The sequence below is a fragment of the Camellia sinensis genome, chromosome 13 (genome assembly GCF_055761805.1).
Source record: "Camellia sinensis isolate YWXY chromosome 13, ASM5576180v1, whole genome shotgun sequence".
NCBI classification, from domain to species: domain Eukaryota; kingdom Viridiplantae; phylum Streptophyta; class Magnoliopsida; order Ericales; family Theaceae; genus Camellia; species Camellia sinensis.
The window spans coordinates 9162892-9183123 of NC_138973.1; the positions used below are offsets into that span (position 1 = coordinate 9162892).

The 20232-nt window shown below is 34.7% G+C and overlaps 1 protein-coding gene across 1 annotated transcript; it reads left to right on the plus strand.

The window, feature by feature from the left end:
* The first annotated feature begins 17619 nt into the window (after positions 1-17619).
* On the plus strand, positions 17620-19250 carry LOC114275407 (uncharacterized). Its single transcript, XM_028217446.2, has one exon. It carries the CDS (start codon positions 17710-17712, stop codon positions 18808-18810), a length of 1101 nt encoding a protein of 366 aa, XP_028073247.1. The 5' UTR covers positions 17620-17709; the 3' UTR covers positions 18811-19250.
* The last annotated feature ends 982 nt before the right edge of the window (positions 19251-20232 follow it).

The following is a 20232-nucleotide window of genomic DNA, read 5'->3' on the forward strand; positions in this document are numbered from 1 at the left end:
AGCCCTATATATACCCTCAAAAAAGATAAAAATATATGGAAATGATAAGTATTCCCCCCGCCCCCCCCAAAAAAAAAAAAAAAATTCACTATATTATTTTTTTGTTTTTTAGAGAAAAAAATTTAAAAAAATTGTAAGCCAAACCAAACTGAAGAAGACATTAGTCCTTTCTCTCATTCTTAAATTGAGCGAAATAGAATGATGAATCTATTTCTTTTTTTCTTTTTTTTTTGTGGTAATTTTCTTATAATCTTGTTGATAAAATAAAAAAATCAATGAAATTGAGACCGTTCAAGACCAATCAAAATTTTAGTTTTTGTGATTGAACAGTCGAAATATTATATTTAAACATTTTTTTATATTTTCATTCTTTGAGATTTATAAAATATAAGTAATCGAAAATAGATATATAAAACCTAACCATAGTATATAATCGGTTTCAATTCCACAATCAACAAAACTGAAAATTTAAATTTAGTACCAATGCCTCATGTAAATATAATGATCAATTAATGTTGAAAATGAATGTAAACCTAGATTACCAAATCACATCACTACAATAAATTTGTCATTTTTCGTAACGGCTTAAATTTATGTCCGGATAAGGGATTCATTGGACCATCCGGTACACTAGAGAGAAACTCATTCTTTTCTTAACTTCATTCCAAAGAACATGCATGTAAATTAAACAAGAACAATTTTGAAGATGAATAGTAGATTAAAACCATTCCATCAAAATTACACCTTGATTTGGATTAGTGTATGTAGGCATACATATTAATTGGTTAGAAGTATATATTAGTTGTATAGTTTGACATAGTCCAGTCTTTAGTATTAATTCAAAGGATTGAGTTGACTGTTGTTTGTTCATCTCGGCAATTTACTTTGACTGGTGGACTCTTCTAATTTGAATAACACATTTTCAATAATTTAGAGCTGGGGAGCTAATTTTTTGACGAATAATTCTATACATTCTAACAATCTTATTAAAAACACAAAAGGTTAAATGTGATTAGTTGTGAAAAAATAATGACATCTAACCATTCAATGATATTTGGACATGCATATTTTTAATAAAAGTTTAAGAAGATGTTGTTTCTCTTTTTAACTACAATTTATTGCTACAAGATTTGTGGTGTAACAATTAATGCCTTGTTTGTATCATTTTCAAATTTTGTTTCAATTTTTCATGTTTTATAAATAAATAAAGAAAAAAAAATTGGAAATTCCCATCATATTGTATTTTTTATTTTTTTGGTATTTGGAAATTGTTCGTTTGGGAATAAGTTTTTTTAGTAACTTTTTAATTTTTTGGTTAAAATATGATGCAAAAAAACTAGTATGATTGGGATGAAATTTTGATTTTTTATAAAAAGATGTGCAAAAAATAGAGAGAAAATAAAATATTTGATTTTTTTGTATAGGTTGTTGGCTTTTTGATTTTTTTAGTGACTTTTTTGAATTTTAAGCTAAAAAATGATGTTGCCAAACGAGACCTAACAAACAAATTTTCTTATTAATTTTTTTTTTATATAGTTTTTTTCAAGAACAAAATATAAAAATAAAAAACAAAAAAAATATTTTTTTTTCAACCTAAAATCTTCAAAGAATAAGCTCATTCATGTTCATATATATATGATGACAAATTTAAATATGTTTATAAAGCTTTTGTACAACTACTATACTAAATTCTTATTATATTAGAGTGGATAAGATGGACAAATCAAACCAACTGGGCACAGTCAAGAAAGTGTTTTAAGAAGGTGTGTTGAACTCAAATGATTGCATGCATTTCTGGAATTGCCAACTCTTGAACAAGGGCAACATATATAAGCCACAAATTATCCTTCCCTTAACAAAACAAGAACCAATCAATAAGGGGCATTTATGTCATTTAATAGAGGAGCTATATTGTGTGAACTTGATGTCATGATCCCATACAAATATGGCAATAAACGAATAAAACCATTCAGGTTTAAAATTTATATATACTATAAAAATAAATAAACTATTTATTATTTGTTCAATTAAAATATGTTTCAAATGAACTTAAAAAGTATACAAACCAAACTAAAACATATTTTAAAGATCATAAATTTTCAATTTATTACTCTGATCGGCTTAGTTCGTTTATAACCCTACATACAAGAAATAACAAAGTGGTGCTTTGTTTGGTTGGAAAGAAACAAGTAGAAGGATTGGAGATGACTTTAAAGGGTCACCATTAGGCTACAAATGAATAGAACCATTCGAGAAAAAGTTCGAGCTCAGCTCGGTAAGAGCTCGTTCAAACTTGGTTCATTAATTTTTTTTTGCCACGTTAAATTTTTAATAAATAAGGTTAAATATTTTAAAACTCAGCTCGTTTGTTAGCTCGTTTAATATTTATTATTTATATATTAAATAATATAAAAATATGTGTAAAAAATAAGATAAATATGTTATTTATATATTTAAAAAATATAAATGTAAATAATAGTTAACTATAGATAGTACATTTATGAAATAGTAATATTGGTAGTAGATATTATTATTTTGATAAAATATTAACTTTTTTTTAGAATGTTTTTATATATTGTGTATATAATTGTTTAATTAAAGTTTTAATTGCAATTTTAGTCTCATACACAAGTATAAATTTATAAATTTTTTGACTCGTTAATGCTTGTGAATAAACTTGAGCTCGAGTCAAGCCTAAGTCAACTCGGTTTGAATTCAATTTGTTAAATTTTTATTGAACTCAAATTTAAATTTAAATTTATTAAAATTTTAATTAACAGGTCTAAACATATTAAAATTCGACTCGGTTGGACACCTCACCATAATCCTTGCATCATCAGGACCATTCAACTTACTGACCATAGACCATTGCTATGGCAGAACTTGGAAGTCATTCAAGTCAACGGTGGTTGACGTAAACGTGGTAGAGTGGGTATAGAGAAAAGTATTTTGATTTTATCAAATACTAATTCAATCATAACCAAATTTATGGTTGTAGAATTTGTAGAAATTTTTTGAATTCAAACTTAAAAATATTGTGGGTGAGAAGCTCCGGATAGTAAGAAAAGCGGTCTCGACCATTTTAAGAATTCTAGTATCAATAGGCTTAAAAATAAAGGCACAATCCTATTAATCTAAGTTTATAATTTAAATTAAAGGTGTTATAAATTATATGTAAGCTTCATTAGTAATTTTTACTATAGTTGGTTTAATTTTTATTTGATACTATAATTTTTATTTTTCCTAATAGAATTATTGTAAAATGAGTTTTATTAAATCATAACGCAACAATACCAAATTTTTATGTTTTTGAGTTCTGTAATAATTTTTTTCATGTCTTAATAAAAATAAAAATAAAAATAAAAATAAAAACTGTTTGTTGGTAAAATTGCATTTTATCCTCTTTTGTGTGTGTGTGTGAGAGAGAGAGAGAGAGAGAGAGAGAGAGAAATTATGTATATACAATAATACTACTTATTAAAGAAAATTACTTGAAAAAAACATGTATGGATCACATTCACATCACATAATAAATAAATTTTAAATTTACATTTACATTTGGGATGGAAAGAAAAAATTATGTACAAGGGATCTCATTTTTAAAACTTTATCAAGGAACTCGAAACAGTTAGTATCGATTTAATTTCTTATTTTTAACAATTAATTTTATAAAAAATTTAATTGTTCCTTATACCTGGTCTCTCTTGTATAAAATTATATGTCACTTTCTGAGATGTTAGTCCAATTCAGACAACTTATTTGAACCATAAATGGCACACCAAACACAACTTGTGTTTGGCCCTCAAATTGGTAGTGGATAAAAAGTTGGCCAATGTATCTATGTAATGAAAGCATTTTTTCCTTCTATCTTACATTTCCTCAAGTGTACAACTTGTACTTGTCCTTAACCTCTCCAACTCCAACCAACATAGAAAAACAACCCAACTGAACTGTCAATTTCCTGCAACTTCCATGACCATAGCTCTAATCATTGCATGTTTGGTGCAATTGTATTTTAACTTCTCAATGATTAGTTTTTTAATTTTTTTAATAAGTGATTTTTGACTTATAAATTACAGTTAGAAACTACACAAATTATCAAAATAAAGAAGAAGAAGTTATAAACAGTTTCATAAATGGCACCAAACAAGTTTATTATCGACAATGATTGAATGCAACAATGCACCAGCTGGCAAATTATTAAAATGCAAAACAATTTTCATACCAGAGCAAAGAAGACATACATTGTCCACTCCAGGGTGTAAGGCAATGCTATGCAAAAATCAATGGCCACAATTAATCGGGGGTTGGGGCAATTTGTATGGTATGTTTTGGTTTGGTTAGGTTAGGCTAAGGTATCCTTTGGGAATATGTTATTTTAGTAATTTTTTGACTTTTTAATTAAAATATGAGATAAAAAAAAATTGGTATGTTTGAAATAATTTTTGATTTTTTATGAAAAAATATACAAAAAGTAGAGAAAAAAGAGAATTTTTGAATTTTTGTTATAGGTTACAAGTTTTTTGATTTTTTTTAATATTTTTTTGATTTTGAGGTTAAAACTATTACTTCCCAAACAAGCCATAAGGCAGCAAAAAGAATTGGGAAATGCTTGGCTGTTCTATTAGTTATTCAACCTAGAACATTACATTTTTTTTTTTTTTTAAGAAAAAGAAAGATATCTTAGTGATAATATAAGGTTTGAAAAACTTTAGAGTTCATTCTACATTAAATTAAACACAGATGGTGATGTAAAAATAAACCGTTATATTGAGAGTGCTGATGGAAAAATTAGTTTTATAAGGTTTTTTTTAGTCAACTTTAAGCCCAAATTCAAGTAGGACTCACACGTATTTTGAGGTGGGTTTGAGTGGTGACATATTCCTTGTCGCATGTTAAGTCACATGTTGAAGTTGGTTCGTCAAAACTATTTATGAATGAATGAAAAGTGGACGTCATTTTCAACTTCGTAAAGTTGGAAGTTAAAGAAACAAATGTAAGTTGCTTTATTTTGAGTTGTTCCACATTGAAACAAGGAGAGAGTTTATACAAATATGTAAACTCTAATTTGGTACACCTTAGATGGCCCCAAGGGACACGCAAGTTTTGTTGGGGGAGAGGGGGGAATTATGGACCGAGCATGCTTTGTATTAAAACACCACACGCGCTGCCAGCTAGGGTTGGATCCTACCTTTAATTTTTTGGACAAAATTTATTTGAATTTTTTCAAATTCTTGCAGAAAATTTTAATTTTCTAAATCAAAGTAATTCAAAAATTTGTGGGAAATTTCAAACTCAAATTTAAAAATTCAAACCCAACCAGTGTGTCCTTCCAATCAGCTTTGTTCTTTTTTTCCGGCGATTCAAACTCGCATTTGTTCAGAAGGTTTTTCTACCATTTCTGTAACAACCCTCATACTGTTTACCGACTTATGACTGATTGATTACCGATAACCATCGATTACCGTTAAACTGAATTGATTATGACTGATAATTGAACTGATTAAAGTACTGAACTGACTGACTGAAATTGGAAACCGAATTGATTGAGTATATGTTAGTTAAATTGCATTCTATCTGTTTGACTGTATGATTATCTGTTCATGCTTATATGTTTAAACTGCTAATTGAAGGCCTTATCGGCGGCCGAATCCGAAACCGATTAGTGTTCTATGATCCTTAGAATTAATGTGATTTTATAGTATAATTATCTGAAAATTGATTAGGTATGATTAAATTAGATTAAATATCGATTAATCGCATAGTTTGATTTAATTACCGTTCCGCCACTTAGTGGACCACTATCTCTTGAACCTTGTATACACTCCACGTATTGATCAAACAAACATTTTCTTCTCCTCTTCTTGCCTCAACCGACCCAAGTTAGAGAGTGAGAGAGAGTTGAGTTGTTCTTGAGAGATTTGCTTGATCTTGCTTGGAATTGAAGTGTTGATTGCTACTTTGAGCTCCTAGACCTTGAACACAAGACTAAGGTAGGACATTCATCTTCTTGTTGTTGTCTTAGAATCCATTCTTGCACAATTCATGCTTTAATTGTAGAGTTAAGCCATGTTTTGGTGCATACATGTTGAATTGAAGCTCATTCTATGCTTGCATGTGTTCTTGGTTGAGTTTTGAGTTGTTTTCATGGCAAAAATGTTACATGCATGCTCATATTTTTACAAGAGACCATGAACTCATCATGTTTTGAAAGATTTGGCTCCTTAGAGCATCAAATTGAAGCTTTGAATTGATTTGAATTCATGCATGTTTGCATGTTCTTCATATTCTTGAAAATGGGTTTGAATATGGTTTTAATTGACTCACCTTTGGGGCTTGAATTCATAAATTGAGCTTTGAAACTTGTTATACATTGAATTTAGTTATGTTTTCCAGAATTTGGGCCCAAGAGGTCGAGTTTGGAGTGGTAGAATGCTTGGTTTGAGCTTGGGAGGCAGATCTGGAAATTCCAGATTTGGCTTCCTCGCTCGAGCGAAGGATTCCCCGCTCGAGCGAGCACCTTTGTCCAGGGCTCTGCTCGAGCGACCATCGCGCGCAAAATCTCAGCATCCAGTATTTTTACTGTTTTGCAGACCGCTCGAGCGAAGGATTCCTCGCTCGAGCGAAGCCTTTGATTTTGGACTTACGCTCGAGCGGAGAAAGTCTCGCTCGAGCGAGGCTCCTAGTTTCAGCAAACTTTGCGAAATGTTTTCTAAGTGTATTGTTGCATCCTCATCCCATCCTAGGCATTCTTAGGCCTAGTTTAAGACATTTAGATGAGGATATCGTTGTAGAACACACCAAGGCAAATTAGGAATTAAGTTATGATATTTCCCAACTGTGTAGCTTAGTGTGTGTTCAACCTGTGAACTGTGTAGGGTTGGCAACTGGGGAGACACGCTCTAGCATACTGTAGCCCAGAACTCTGTGAGTAACAATTGTGTAAAGATATGTTCAGCTGATATCTTTTGAATACTGAACTGAACTGTTTACTGAACTGGTATTACTGAATGAATGTATGTCCTTTATTTCTGAACTGTACTGTGGCATCCTTAGTACCTACTGTTTACTGTTACTGTTACTGTTACAGAGATCTCTGTCGGTTCCCTCGTGGAGCCACTACTGTTTACTGACTGATGGCCATCATTACTGTTCGGTCTTTTAAGACCTACTTTTACTGTTATGCTAATGGATGTACCACATATGACTGTTTACTGTACTGAACAACTGAAATACTGATTGAATTGAACTGTTTTCATTACCGTAAGGACATTCATTCAAAACCTCTTTACGCTTTATGTTATTCACTGGGCTTTAGCTCACTGCTCATATATATATGTAGGTGTACAGGCACCAGATCGGAGCTAGGAGCGTCAGGGTAACTCCAGTTTTGTCAAGCCAGCCTTTGTGCCTCACTGCGAGGTTCCGAGTTGCCATGCTATGGCTTTGGGGTGTTTTGTTTGTTTCCCCTGTCTGTCTCCATACTGTTTGGATTACTGTATAGACTGTCAGTTGCTAACTGTACTGTTATCAAGGGATTAGGTCCCTGTACTGTGTGACTGTAAATTTTGTATAGACTGTACTGCTTGTGTATGTATGAGTGCATGAAAAATCTTTTTGGCATACAGACTGTCACAGCTCAATGGACACTATTTACTTACTGTATTGGCTTCCGCCAGGCCCTGTACTCTGTTTCACTGTATTACTGTTCTGCAGGCCTTCGGTAATCCCGGATTACTGGCCGGTTACGGTGCTAAACCCATAGGGCCGGGTTTGGGTCGTGACAGAGTGGTATCAGAGCGATACTTACCACGAGTTATACCGCACACACGTGTCCAAATGAGCTATAGGGTGTCCTAGAAAAGTTATTAGGGCATCTCATGAGCATGATAAGTGTGTGGTTATGTTATGACTGAATACATGCTAATGTGGTAAACTGTTAAACAAATGACTGCTTATGTTTAAAACTGTTATAACTGCTTATAGTGAAATGGACAATGCAAATGAACCTGAATCCTCGTCTACCGAGGCAAGAATGGAAAGAATGGAAAGAATGATAGAACTGATAACTGCTAGACTGGAACAACAACAGAACCAACAGCCCCCACCTCCTCCTCCTCCTCCGGTACAGCCGGAGCCTAATGTGAATGTGAATGATGGGGATATTATTGCTCTCACCCATAAGTTCAGCAAAATGAAACCGCCATCCTTTCAGGGAGGCCTTGAACCGTTAAAAGCTGAAGCTTGGGTTCTGGAAACAGAAAAATTATTTGAAGTATTTCCGTGCTCAGAAGCAAACAAAGTATTGTTAGCTACCTTCACCCTACAAGAAGAGGCTAGAAGGTGGTGGATGTTGATCCGTGATACAAATACTGTTATGACTTGGGCTCAGTTCAAGGAGTCCTTCTTTGAAAAGTATTTCCCTTAGTGTGTTAGGGATAGAAAAGTGACTGAATTTGAACAGCTGAAGCAGGGCACAATGACTGTTGCGGAATATGAGACGAAATTCACCGAGCTTGCTAGATATGCACCGCATATGGTGGATACTGAATATAAGAAGGCCAGAAAATTTGAAGGTGGCCTTAATGTGGCAATACTTGACCGGATAAATGTTTTGAAACTACCGACTTTTGTGGGTGTTCTCGACCGGGCATTGATGGCCGAGTCGAACATTGCAGCAGTGAAACAATCTGAAACACCAACAACTGAATGGCATGGAAAAAGGCAGGGTTTCAAATTCAAGAAAGGCAAGCACAACCCAGCCAATAAGAAACAGAACACGGGATCAATGACTAGCCCCAGCCAAGGGAGTGGGTTCATTCCACCCTGCTCTGTATGTGGTAACAAGCATAAAGGAATTTGTCACAAATTATCTGGAGCCTGTTACAGGTGTGGCAAGGTGGGCCACATGGTTAAAGATTGTCCTTCTGCTCCTCAGGGCAATAGCAAAGCTGTAGCCAGCGGCGCAGCATCAAACGCTCTACCAAAACCGAACCCTAAAGCTACCGAAAAAGAGCCTATGAGGCAAGGCCGAGTGTTCGCACTAGTACCGGGAGATGTGCAGAATACCGAGACCGTTGTGTCAGGTATTCTCTCTATCTGTACTCAAAATGCATATGTACTGATTGATTCGGGGTCTACACATTCTTATGTATCGCATGCTTTCTCACGGAAATTGAATAGACCCTTAGAACCCATGAACTATCTGCTAGCCGTATCATCACCCGTAGGAGGATCTATGACCTGTGCATATATGTATCCCGCATGTGAAATTATGGTTGGGGATATGCATCTGTTTATTGATTTACTGCCATTGAACATTGATCATTTTGACGTAATATTGGGGATGGATTGGTTACAAAAATATCATGCCACTATTGATTGTGTGACCAAGCAAGTTGTTTTCCGTCCACCTGGTTTGCCTGAATTTGTGTTTAATGGGAGTGGAGTAGTACCTCCTCCGTATTTGATTTCGTCAGTGAAAGCTGTTAAATTAATTAGAAAGGGGTGTAAAGGATATCTGTGTTCTGTACTGACTGTGTTTACTGATGATAGTGTTAAAACTGATGTGAATTGCATTCCTATAGTCAGAGAATTTCCAGATATTTTTCCAGATAATCTTCCAGGAGATTTGACTGACAGGGAGACTGAATTTACCGTTGATGTGATTCCCGGAACACAACCAGTTTCTAAAGCTCCATACCGAATGGCTCCAACTGAATTGAAAGAACTGAAAGTGCAACTACAAGAACTGTTAGACAAAAAGTTCATCAGACCCAGTACCTCACCATGGGGTGCACCAGTTTTGTTTGTAAAGAAGAAAGATGGCTCGTTGAGGTTGTGTATAGACTACCGTGAGCTGAACAAGGTAACTGTGAAAAATAAATACCCTTTGCCACGTATTGATGACTTATTTGATCAGTTACAGGGTGCACAAGTGTTTTCCAAGATTGATCTCAGATCAGGATACCATCAACTGAAGGTTAAACCGGAAGACATTGATAAAACTGCTTTTAGAACAAGGTATGGACACTACGAATTTTTGGTTATGCCTTTTGGAGTCACGAATGCCCCTGCTGCCTTTATGGACCTCATGAACAGAATTTTTAAACCATACCTTGATGACTTTATTTTTGTATTTATCGATGACATATTGATTTACTCCAAAAGTATAGAACAGCATGAACATCATCTGAGACTTGCCCTACAAACCTTAAGAGAACAGAAACTGTATGCTAAACTGTCTAAATGTGAATTTTGGCTTGACCATGTTATTTTTCTGGGGCATGTTGTTAGCAAAAATGGAATTTCTGTTAATCCGCAGAAAATTGAAGCTGTAGTGAACTGGCCTAGACCGACAAATGTGACTGAAGTCCGAAGCTTTTTGGGACTGGTTGGATATTACAGAAGATTTGTCAAAGGTTTCTCCAAAATTGCCCTACCATTGACTTAGTTAACTCAAAAGGGGACATCATTTGACTAGACTGACCAAAGAGAATCTGCTTTCCAGGAGCTGAAAACTCGATTAGTGACTGCACCGGTTTTAACTTTACCATCAGGTACGGATGGTTATACTGTATATAGTGATGCTTCTCATAAGGGTTTGGGATGTGTTTTAATGCAGAATGAGAAAGTAATTGCCTATGCTTCCCGACAACTGAGACCGCATGAAAAAAACTACCCGACCCATGATCTGGAACTTGCTGCAGTAGTATTTGCACTGAAAATCTGGCGTCACTACCTGTATGGGGTAACATGTGAAGTATATACCGACCACAAGAGTTTGAAATATTTCTTCACACAGAAAGAACTGAACATGAGACAGCGGAGATAGCTAGAACTGATAAAGGACTATGACCTACAGATCTTGTACCACCCGGGAAAAGCCAATGCCGTTGCCGATGCATTGAGCCGGAAATCGATTGGAAACTTAGCATGTTTGCTTACCGGACAGAAAGAGTTGCTTTGTGACCTTGAAAAATCTGAAATTGAAATTGTTTTACGAGAACAAGGTGGAACCTTAGCTGCTATTTCTGCTCAACCGACACTGATTGAAGAGATTAAAGAAAAACAGCAACTGGATGACTTCTTGAAAAAGATCATCGAAGAAAGAGAATCCAAACCGAGACCCGGATTCAAATTTGAGAATAATGTACTGAAATTTCAAGAAAGACTGTGTGTACCAAATGATACTGAACTGAAAAGAAGAGTTCTGCAAGAAGGCCACCATTCGAAATTGTCTATCCATCCGGGGAATACGAAAATGTACCAAGATCTGAAACAGAATTTCTGGTGGCCGGGAATGAAGAAAGAAATTGCTGATTTTGTATCCAAATGTCTTCATTGCCAACAGGTCAAAGCTGAACATCAACGACCTGCCGGACTATTGCAACCCCTACCCATACCAGAGTGGAAATGGGAGCATATCACGATGGATTTTATCGTCGGATTGCCTCGCTCCAGAAAAGGTATGGATTCAATTTGGGTTATTGTTGATAGATTAACCAAATCTGCTCACTTCTTACCTGTCAAGACAATCTATAATGCGGACAAATTGGCTGTTATCTATATTGATGAAATTGTAAGACTGCATGGAGTGCCTGTGTCTATTGTTTCTGACAGGGATTCGAAGTTTACATCGAGGTTTTGGCAAAGCCTGCAGACTGCATTGGGTACTGAATTGAGGCTGAGTAGTGCCTATCATCCTCAGACAGATGGCCAATCAGAAAGGACCATCCAAACTCTGGAGGATTTACTGAGAATGTGTGTCCTTGATTTTCAGGGAAATTGGGAAAGCCATTTACCTTTGGCTGAATTCGCCTACAACAACAGCTACCATTCGAGTTTAGGTATGGCGCCTTTCGAGGCATTGTATGGCAGGAAATGTAGGTCTCCAATTTGCTGGGCAGAAGTTAGAGATGGGCCTTTGCTCGGGCCCGAGATTGTGTATGAAACGACTGAGAAAGTGAAACTGATACAACAGAGACTGAAAACTGCACAGAGTAGACAGAAAAACTATGCAGATGTTAGAAGACGGGACAGAGAGTATGAAGTGGGTGATCACGTTTTTGTGAAAGTGACACCAATGAAAGGCCAGACTCGTTTTGGAGTCAAAGGCAAGTTAGCGCCGAGATATGTCGGACCGTATGAGATTATTGAGAAAATCAATCCGGTGGCGTATCAAGTTGCGCTTCCTCCTGAAATGGAACACATGCATAATGTTTTCCACATTTCTATGTTAAGAGATTATCTCCGGGATCCCTTCCATGTAATAGAGCCTACCCACGTAGTGTTGAGTGATGACTACACTTACGAGGAACGGCCTATACAGATTGTAAACAGACGAATCAAGAAACTGAGGAACAAAGAGATCCCGTTAGTGAAAGTTGACTGGCAAAACCACGGTGGCGTGTATACCACTTGGGAAAGGGAAGATGACATGGCCAAACGATATCCTGAACTGTTTCCACTGAATCCTGTTTTCTTCCAGAATGAAGGTAACTCGAGTTTAGAGGACTAAACTCTTTATAAGGAGGGGAGACTGTAACAACCCTCATACTGTTTACCGACTTATGACTGATTGATTACCGATAACCATCGATTACCGTTAAACTGAATTGATTATGACTGATAATTGAACTGATTAAAGTACTAAACTGACTGACTGAAATTGGAAACCGAATTGATTGAGTATATGTTAGTTAAATTGCATTCTATCTGTTTGACTGTATGATTATCTGTTCATGCTTATATGTTTAAACTGCTAATTGAAGGCCTTATCGGCGGCCGAATCCGAAACCGATTAGTGTTCTATGATCCTTAGAATTAATGTGATTTTATAGTATAATTATCTGAAAATTGATTAGGTATGATTAAATTAGATTAAATATCGATTAATCGCATAGTTTGATTTAATTACCATTCCGCCACTTAGTGGACCACTATCTCTTGAACCTTGTATACACTCCACGTATTGATCAAACAAACATTTTCTTCTCCTCTTCTTGCCTCAACCGACCCAAGTTAGAGAGTGAGAGAGAGTTGAGTTGTTCTTGAGAGATTTGCTTGATCTTGCTTGGAATTGAAGTGTTGATTGCTACTTTGAGCTCCTAGACCTTGAACACAAGACTAAGGTAGGACATTCATCTTCTTGTTGTTGTCTTAGAATCCATTCTTGCACAATTCATGCTTTAATTGTAGAGTTAAGCCATGTTTTGGTGCATACATGTTGAATTGAAGCTCATTCCATGCTTGCATGTGTTCTTGGTTGAGTTTTGAGTTGTTTTCATGGCAAAAATGTTACATGCATGCTCATATTTTTACAAGAGACCATGAACTCATCATGTTTTGAAAGATTTGGCTCCTTAGAGCATCAAATTGAAGCTTTGAATTGATTTGAATTCATGCATGTTTGCATGTTCTTCATATTCTTGAAAATGGGTTTGAATATGGTTTTAATTGACTCACCTTTGGGGCTTGAATTCATAAATTGAGCTTTGAAACTTGTTATACATTGAATTTAGTTATGTTTTCCAGAATTTGGGCCCAAGAGGTCGAGTTTGGAGTGGTAGAATGCTTGGTTTGAGCTTGGGAGGCAGATCTGGAAATTCCAGATTTGGCTTCCTCGCTCGAGCGAAGGATTCCCCGCTCGAGCGAGCACCTTTGTCCAGGGCTCCGCTCGAGCGACCATCGCGCGCAAAATCTCAGCATCCAGTATTTTTACTGTTTTGCAGACCGCTCGAGCGAAGGATTCCTCGCTCGAGCGAAGCCTTTGATTTTGGACTTACGCTCGAGCGGAGAAAGTCTCGCTCGAGCGAGGCTCCTAGTTTCAGCAAACTTTGCGAAATGTTTTCTAAGTGTATTGTTGCATCCTCATCCCATCCTAGGCATTCTTAGGCCTAGTTTAAGACATTTAGATGAGGATATCGTTGTAGAACACACCAAGGCAAATTAGGGATTAAGTTATGATATTTCCCAACTGTGTAGCTTAGTGTGTGTTCAACCTGTGAACTGTGTAGGGTTGGCAACTGGGGAGACACGCTCTAGCATACTGTAGCCCAGAACTCTGTGAGTAACAATTGTGTAAAGATATGTTCAGCTGATATCTTTTGAATACTGAACTGAACTGTTTACTGAACTGGTATTACTGAATGAATGTATGTCCTTTATTTCTGAACTGTACTGTGGCATCCTTAGTACCTACTGTTACTGTTACAGAGATCTCTGTCGATTCCCTCGTGGAGCCACTACTGTTTACTGACTGATGGCCATCATTACTGTTCGGTCTTTTAAGACCTACTGTTACTGTTATGCTAATGGATGTACCACATATGACTGTTTACTGTACTGAACAACTGAAATACTGATTGAATTGAACTGTTTTCATTACCGTAAGGACATTCATTCAAAACCTCTTTACGCTTTATGTTATTCACTGGGCTTTAGCTCACTGCTCATATATATATGTAGGTGTACAGGCACCAGATCGGAGCTAGGAGCGTCAGGGTAACTCCAGTTTTGTTAAGCCAGCCTTTGTGCCTCACTGCGAGGTTCCGAGTTGCCATGCTATGGCTTTGGGGTGTTTTGTTTGTTTCCCCCGTCTGTCTCCATACTGTTTGGATTACTGTATAGACTGTCAGTTGCTAACTGTACTGTTATCAAGGGATTAGGTCCTTGTACTGTGTGACTGTAAATTTTGTATAGACTGTACTGCTTGTGTATGTATGAGTGCATGAAAAATCTTTTTGGCATACAGACTGTCACAGCTCAATGGACACTATTTACTTACTGTATTGGCTTCCGCCAGGCCCTGTACTCTGTTTCACTGTATTACTGTTCTGCAGGCCTTCGGTAATCCCGGATTACTGGCCGGTTACGGTGCTAAACCCATAGGGCCGGGTTTGGGTCGTGACAATTTCAAACAAACACCACTATGCCCATAAATACAAGCATTTCCAGCAAATTCATTCATTCAATTGCTTTCCGTTTTTCTTCTCTCTTGTATTTATTCTTCATATTAGTTTTAGAGAGATTTAAGAGAAGTGCAGAATATAAGCTCTGGTTCGTTGTCAGATTGATTGTAGTGCTTACTTTAATCCTGCGTTTAAACATTTTATCTTGAGAGATAAACACTATTAGTCCGTAAGCACTTGTGCGGTAGCAAATCTATTTTAAGGAGAGAGTATCACACACTCGACTTAATCTTTGAAGTTCTTATCGTTCTTTGGTAAATATTTTGTAAGTTAATTTATTTATTTATTTGATTTGTTTTATGTATTTTACTTTGGGAAAATTACATTAATAATCCTTATAGTTTGGGGCTTGTGTCACTTTAGTCTCTAACTTTTCAATTGTGACATATTTGACCCTGAATTTTGAATTTTGTTCCAAATAAGGACAATTGAACATACCATTACTTAATTTCAATGGCAAAATCATCAATTTGATAAAATATAAACTAATTTGACAAAAATAAATGTCAAAAAAATATTTTAAAAATTATCTCTATCCACCAAAAATAAAATTATGTAAAATTGATAAAAATTAATAAAAATTACATGATTAATTTTTAAAATTTAATTTTACATGATCATCATCCAAATACATAATAAAAATTAATTTGGTAAAAAAAATAAATGTCTAAAATATTTATTAATTTTATATAATTTTATCTTTAGTAGCTAGAAATAATTTTTAAAAATTCAAAAATAATTTTTGACATTTATTTTTTTCAAATTAATTTATATTTTATCAATTTGACGATTTTATCCTTAAAAAATTCAATAGTATCTACAATTGTCCTTATTTGGAACAAGATTTAAAATTCAAGATCAAATGTGTCACAATTGAAAAGTCAAGAACAAAAATGACACAAGTCCCAAACTATAGGGACCATTAGTGTAATTCACCTTTTTACTTTACACATAAAATTATTTTAATAAATGTCTCCTGAATTAATTGGGAATTTCAACTAATAGTCATATCAATCGAGAAGCAAATAAATGTGTCGACATTCTAATTAACTTGAATGATAGATAATAATGCATTTGATGAATTACAAAATTTTCACTATTCCCCTCATTATATTGCAGATAAATCATATGCTGGTGTGAGAATTTTAGGGACCTCGTAATTACACCCTCTTTTTTAAGCTTTTGATGAAGGCCCACGTATATTTGTCAAATTAGACCGACTATTAAAAGAACAAATAATAAAAATTTAAAAGACAATACAATAACGCCACTACTTTGATGAGTTTCAATGAGTAATAAGCAATATAATGTATTAAATAAACGAAAGATTTGGACAGGCAAAAAAAGTATTTATACATGTGCCACCTAATTACTTTTCTGTGACTATTATCGTTGTTACAATAAAAATCAAAACATCAAGCTGCCCATATGAAATAGTAATAAAATCAATTTAGTCAAATAAAAGATAAGGTTGATCTTTGGCTGCTTTAATTGATCTGATCTAATTGAATTTTATGACAAAATTGGTCATACATGTCTCTATTTGCATCCCAAATCAAGTCTTAAAAAATAATAATCACATTTTTATATCATATTTTATTTGATTTGTTGTACAATTTGCGGGGTGTGTGTTGTAATATTCTCTTAAATCAGTTTAGTACTTGATAAACGAAAGAGTAATTATATACAAATAAAAAATTTATACATAATGATATGATTTATTGTGAACTTTTTACTTCAAAAGAAAACACCATTAAAGATAGATTTATTTATAATAATAGCATTGTGACACTTTTTATAAAGTTTATTTTTGTATAAATTTTATGTATGAATAAAATTTTGCTAAACTAAATGTAATATAAAAATGTAATCGTTTTATCATTGGAGACTAAAAAAAAAAAAAAAACCTCCTGGTTATGAAAATTCAAGTTCATATTCTCGTTTTTTCTAAAAGAAGTTAAGCATTTTTTATTTTAAATTAAAACATTCATTATTATATGATCAGTTTGTTTAGATAAAAAATATTTTCTACCAAAAAATTTTTTTAGAAAATATATATTTTTTTTGTTTGGCTTGGTGGTGGTAGTGATGGGATAAAAGTGAAGGTGGTGGCATGGCAGCAATGGCCGTGGTAACGATAATGTGGTGGTGGATGTAAAAATAATGATGATAGTGTGATGATATTAATAATATTTTAATTAGAAAGACATTTTTATCTTTTAAAAGTAAAGTATATTTTCTATCAAATAAATTTCTTTTTTATTAACTATAAAAAATATTTTTATAAAGTCTCGTTTACAATTATACCAAATATCAAAAAACTAAGAAAAATATTTTTGGCTAGATGATTGGAATAATTCAAAAATGTAGCTTCTGTTTGAAAAATGGGTTGACTTTGTGACTTTTTGACTTTTTTGACTATTTGAGCCTGGGCTTAAAAGCTTGGTTTGGGAAGGACTTTTTGATTATTTTGAATTTTTTTGTGAAAGAAAAGTATAATGATTATGGATTGAATGTGATATTTTATCTGTTATGACTCAAATAATTTATTCTATATTTTGTGACTTAAAAAGTCAAAAAAATTCAAGTGAACTTTTTCCAAACCACACCGTAATAAAACATATTTGAAGAATGGAATATACAAATCAAAAATAGTCTCTAAAATTATATACGCGTGAATCTCTCTCTCTCTCCGCTTTATAAATATTAGTCATAACCCAATTTCGTTGAAAAAAACATGTCCAAGTCCTCTCAATTCCCCTCTTGCCTTCGCCCCCCCACCACCACCACCTCCGCTGCCAACCACCACTCCATGACGGCGGCGCCACCCACTTCCTCCAATCCCAACCTCACCACCTCCGTCTACAAAACCAACCTCGGCCTCTTCACCCTCACCTGGTCCCACACCCTCCTTGGCCGCTCCCTCCACCTCCACCTCCATCTCCACCATCCCACCACCGCCACTCTCTCTTCTCCATCTTCCTCCTCCGACCCTTCTTTCCACCTCCTCCTCAAACCCTTCAATTTCTGGATCAAAAAAGGTTCAAAGAAGCTCAAAATCAACACCGCCACACCCAAAACCATTCAAATCTTCTGGGATCTTTCGAAAGCCCAATTCGGATCCCGACCCGAACCCCAATCAGGGTTCTACATCGCCGCCGTGGACGGCGGCGCAATGACCCTTCTGGCCGGCGACTCTATTGATCAAGCTTATGCCAAGACGAGAGCTTCAAATTCAAAACCTCGGAGAACCCAATCGATGGTTCTCAGAAGAGAACACGTGTACGGAATCAACAAACTATACACCACAAAAGCAAGCTTCGGAGGCAAATCAAGAGATATATCTATAGATTGCAGAGTCAATGGTGATCAGAAACTCTGTTTCAGTGTTGATCAGGAAAGGGTATTGGAGATCAAGCACTTGAAGTGGAAATTCAGAGGGAATGAGAGGATTGAAGTGGATGGTTTTTCCATACAAGTCTCTTGGGATGTGTATAATTGGTTGTTTGAGGATGGTGACAATGGGTATGCTCTGTTCATGTTCAAGTTTGAGAAACTAGGATTTGATGATGATGAAGAAGAAGATGACGAGATCAATCAATCGAATGAAATGAATGGGTGGTCACAACAGTCTTGTGGGTTTGGATTTGAGAAGCAGAAGATGATGAGGAAGAGCTTGTTGAGGACAGCGAGAAGCTCGTTGTCGTCGTCATCGTCGTCGGTGTCATCGGCTTCTTCATCAGGGTGTAGTTCAGTGATGGAATGGGCAAGTGTGGAAGAAAATGAGTTGATGAGTCCTTCTGGGTTTTCTCTCATGGTTTATGCTTGGAAGAGTTGAAGATGACAGGCTAATTTCTCTTCCGATTTTTCTACGCGCACGGAATTTGATTATATAATTGAATTTTGTAATCAAATTTCCTACTCTTTAAGTATTTTTTCTTTTTATTTTGAGAATATAATACATATTCTATTTATGTTTAGTGAAAAGAAAATAGGGCGAGATACTTTATAAGTATAGTATTTTTGTTGTTTTTTTATTAACCCATTTGTTCATGGACATACATTTAGAACACAAGTCAAGATTCTAGGTTCTAACATTCTTTGGTTACCTTTTGTTGTGAAAGAAAAAAGAAAAAGAAAAAAAAAAAAAAAAAAAGGAACAGCTTTCTTTTGTTGGTGAAATTATAGAGTTCGATTGAATATGTGTGGTGTAATCAAAGTTGTAAACAGTTTGATATAATTTTAGTAGCAAAGTGCAGCTCTTTGTTGATTCTCTAATTTCTTAGTTTCTTCCTTGCAATGTGCCATGGTGCCTACTAATCTTGGGGTGGCCATTGTAGTCTTTCTCCATATACATAGAACAATAATGATTCATCCCACTAAAAATATCACCACTAATAGTACTAATGTATTAAAAAAGTAAAAAAAAAAAAAAAAAAAATACAACTCCAAGACTAAAACATCACATACTGCCACCTAATTAGTGAGAGCACTAATTAATGCTCCCAAGCATTTATCTACATAAAAATGGTGGCACATGTGATGCTTAAGATCTTTTTAACGAAATAAGGTTGTGAAATGTATATTTGAATTTAAAATCTGAAATATGTTTTAAATCTGAAAAGATCCAACAGTTTTTAAATAAATAAAATTAATTAATTAATGATATAACTACTGTTAATAAGGACGCTCTTATTGATATTTTCCAACAACAAAAAAAATACCAATTTTTATATTTGCTTTACGTATAAAAAAGATAATTTATGTTATTTATATGAAAAATGATTTACAAATAACTTTTTATACAAAATTATATGATAGCAGAATTTTTGAGTGACAGTAATGAATTTTTTTGTCTTTGAAATGAATTTGTAATTTTTATATAAATTATATATATATATATATATATATATATATATTTTATGTTAAAAATGTTTTTTTTTTTTTTTTTTCTTCCCTCTCTCTTTTCTGCATCCTCCATTTTGATGGGCTGGCAGCATGAGGTGTTTGAATTGAGATTGGGAATTGTAATTTGTTTTTTTGTGTGCGATGCCAAGTTCTCAGAACCCAGTTGTAAAAATGTGCAGGGATCCGTGGTTGGTTCTCTTCCTTTTGTTAACCATTGTCTCCCACTCCCACTATACCGTCTATACACGCCAATGCAATGTCTCTGTGCACCCTCTCTTGTTAATCCTTCATCTTTCATTCAATTTCCTGTGACTTTCGACCGTTTTATTTACCTATGTTTTACCAACAAAAT

Bases quoted from the DNA above. Each gene is read 5' to 3' on its own strand.
- LOC114275407 (XM_028217446.2), top strand. From the start codon at position 17,710: ATGTCCAAGTCCTCTCAATTCCCCTCTTGCCTTCGCCCCCCCACCACC.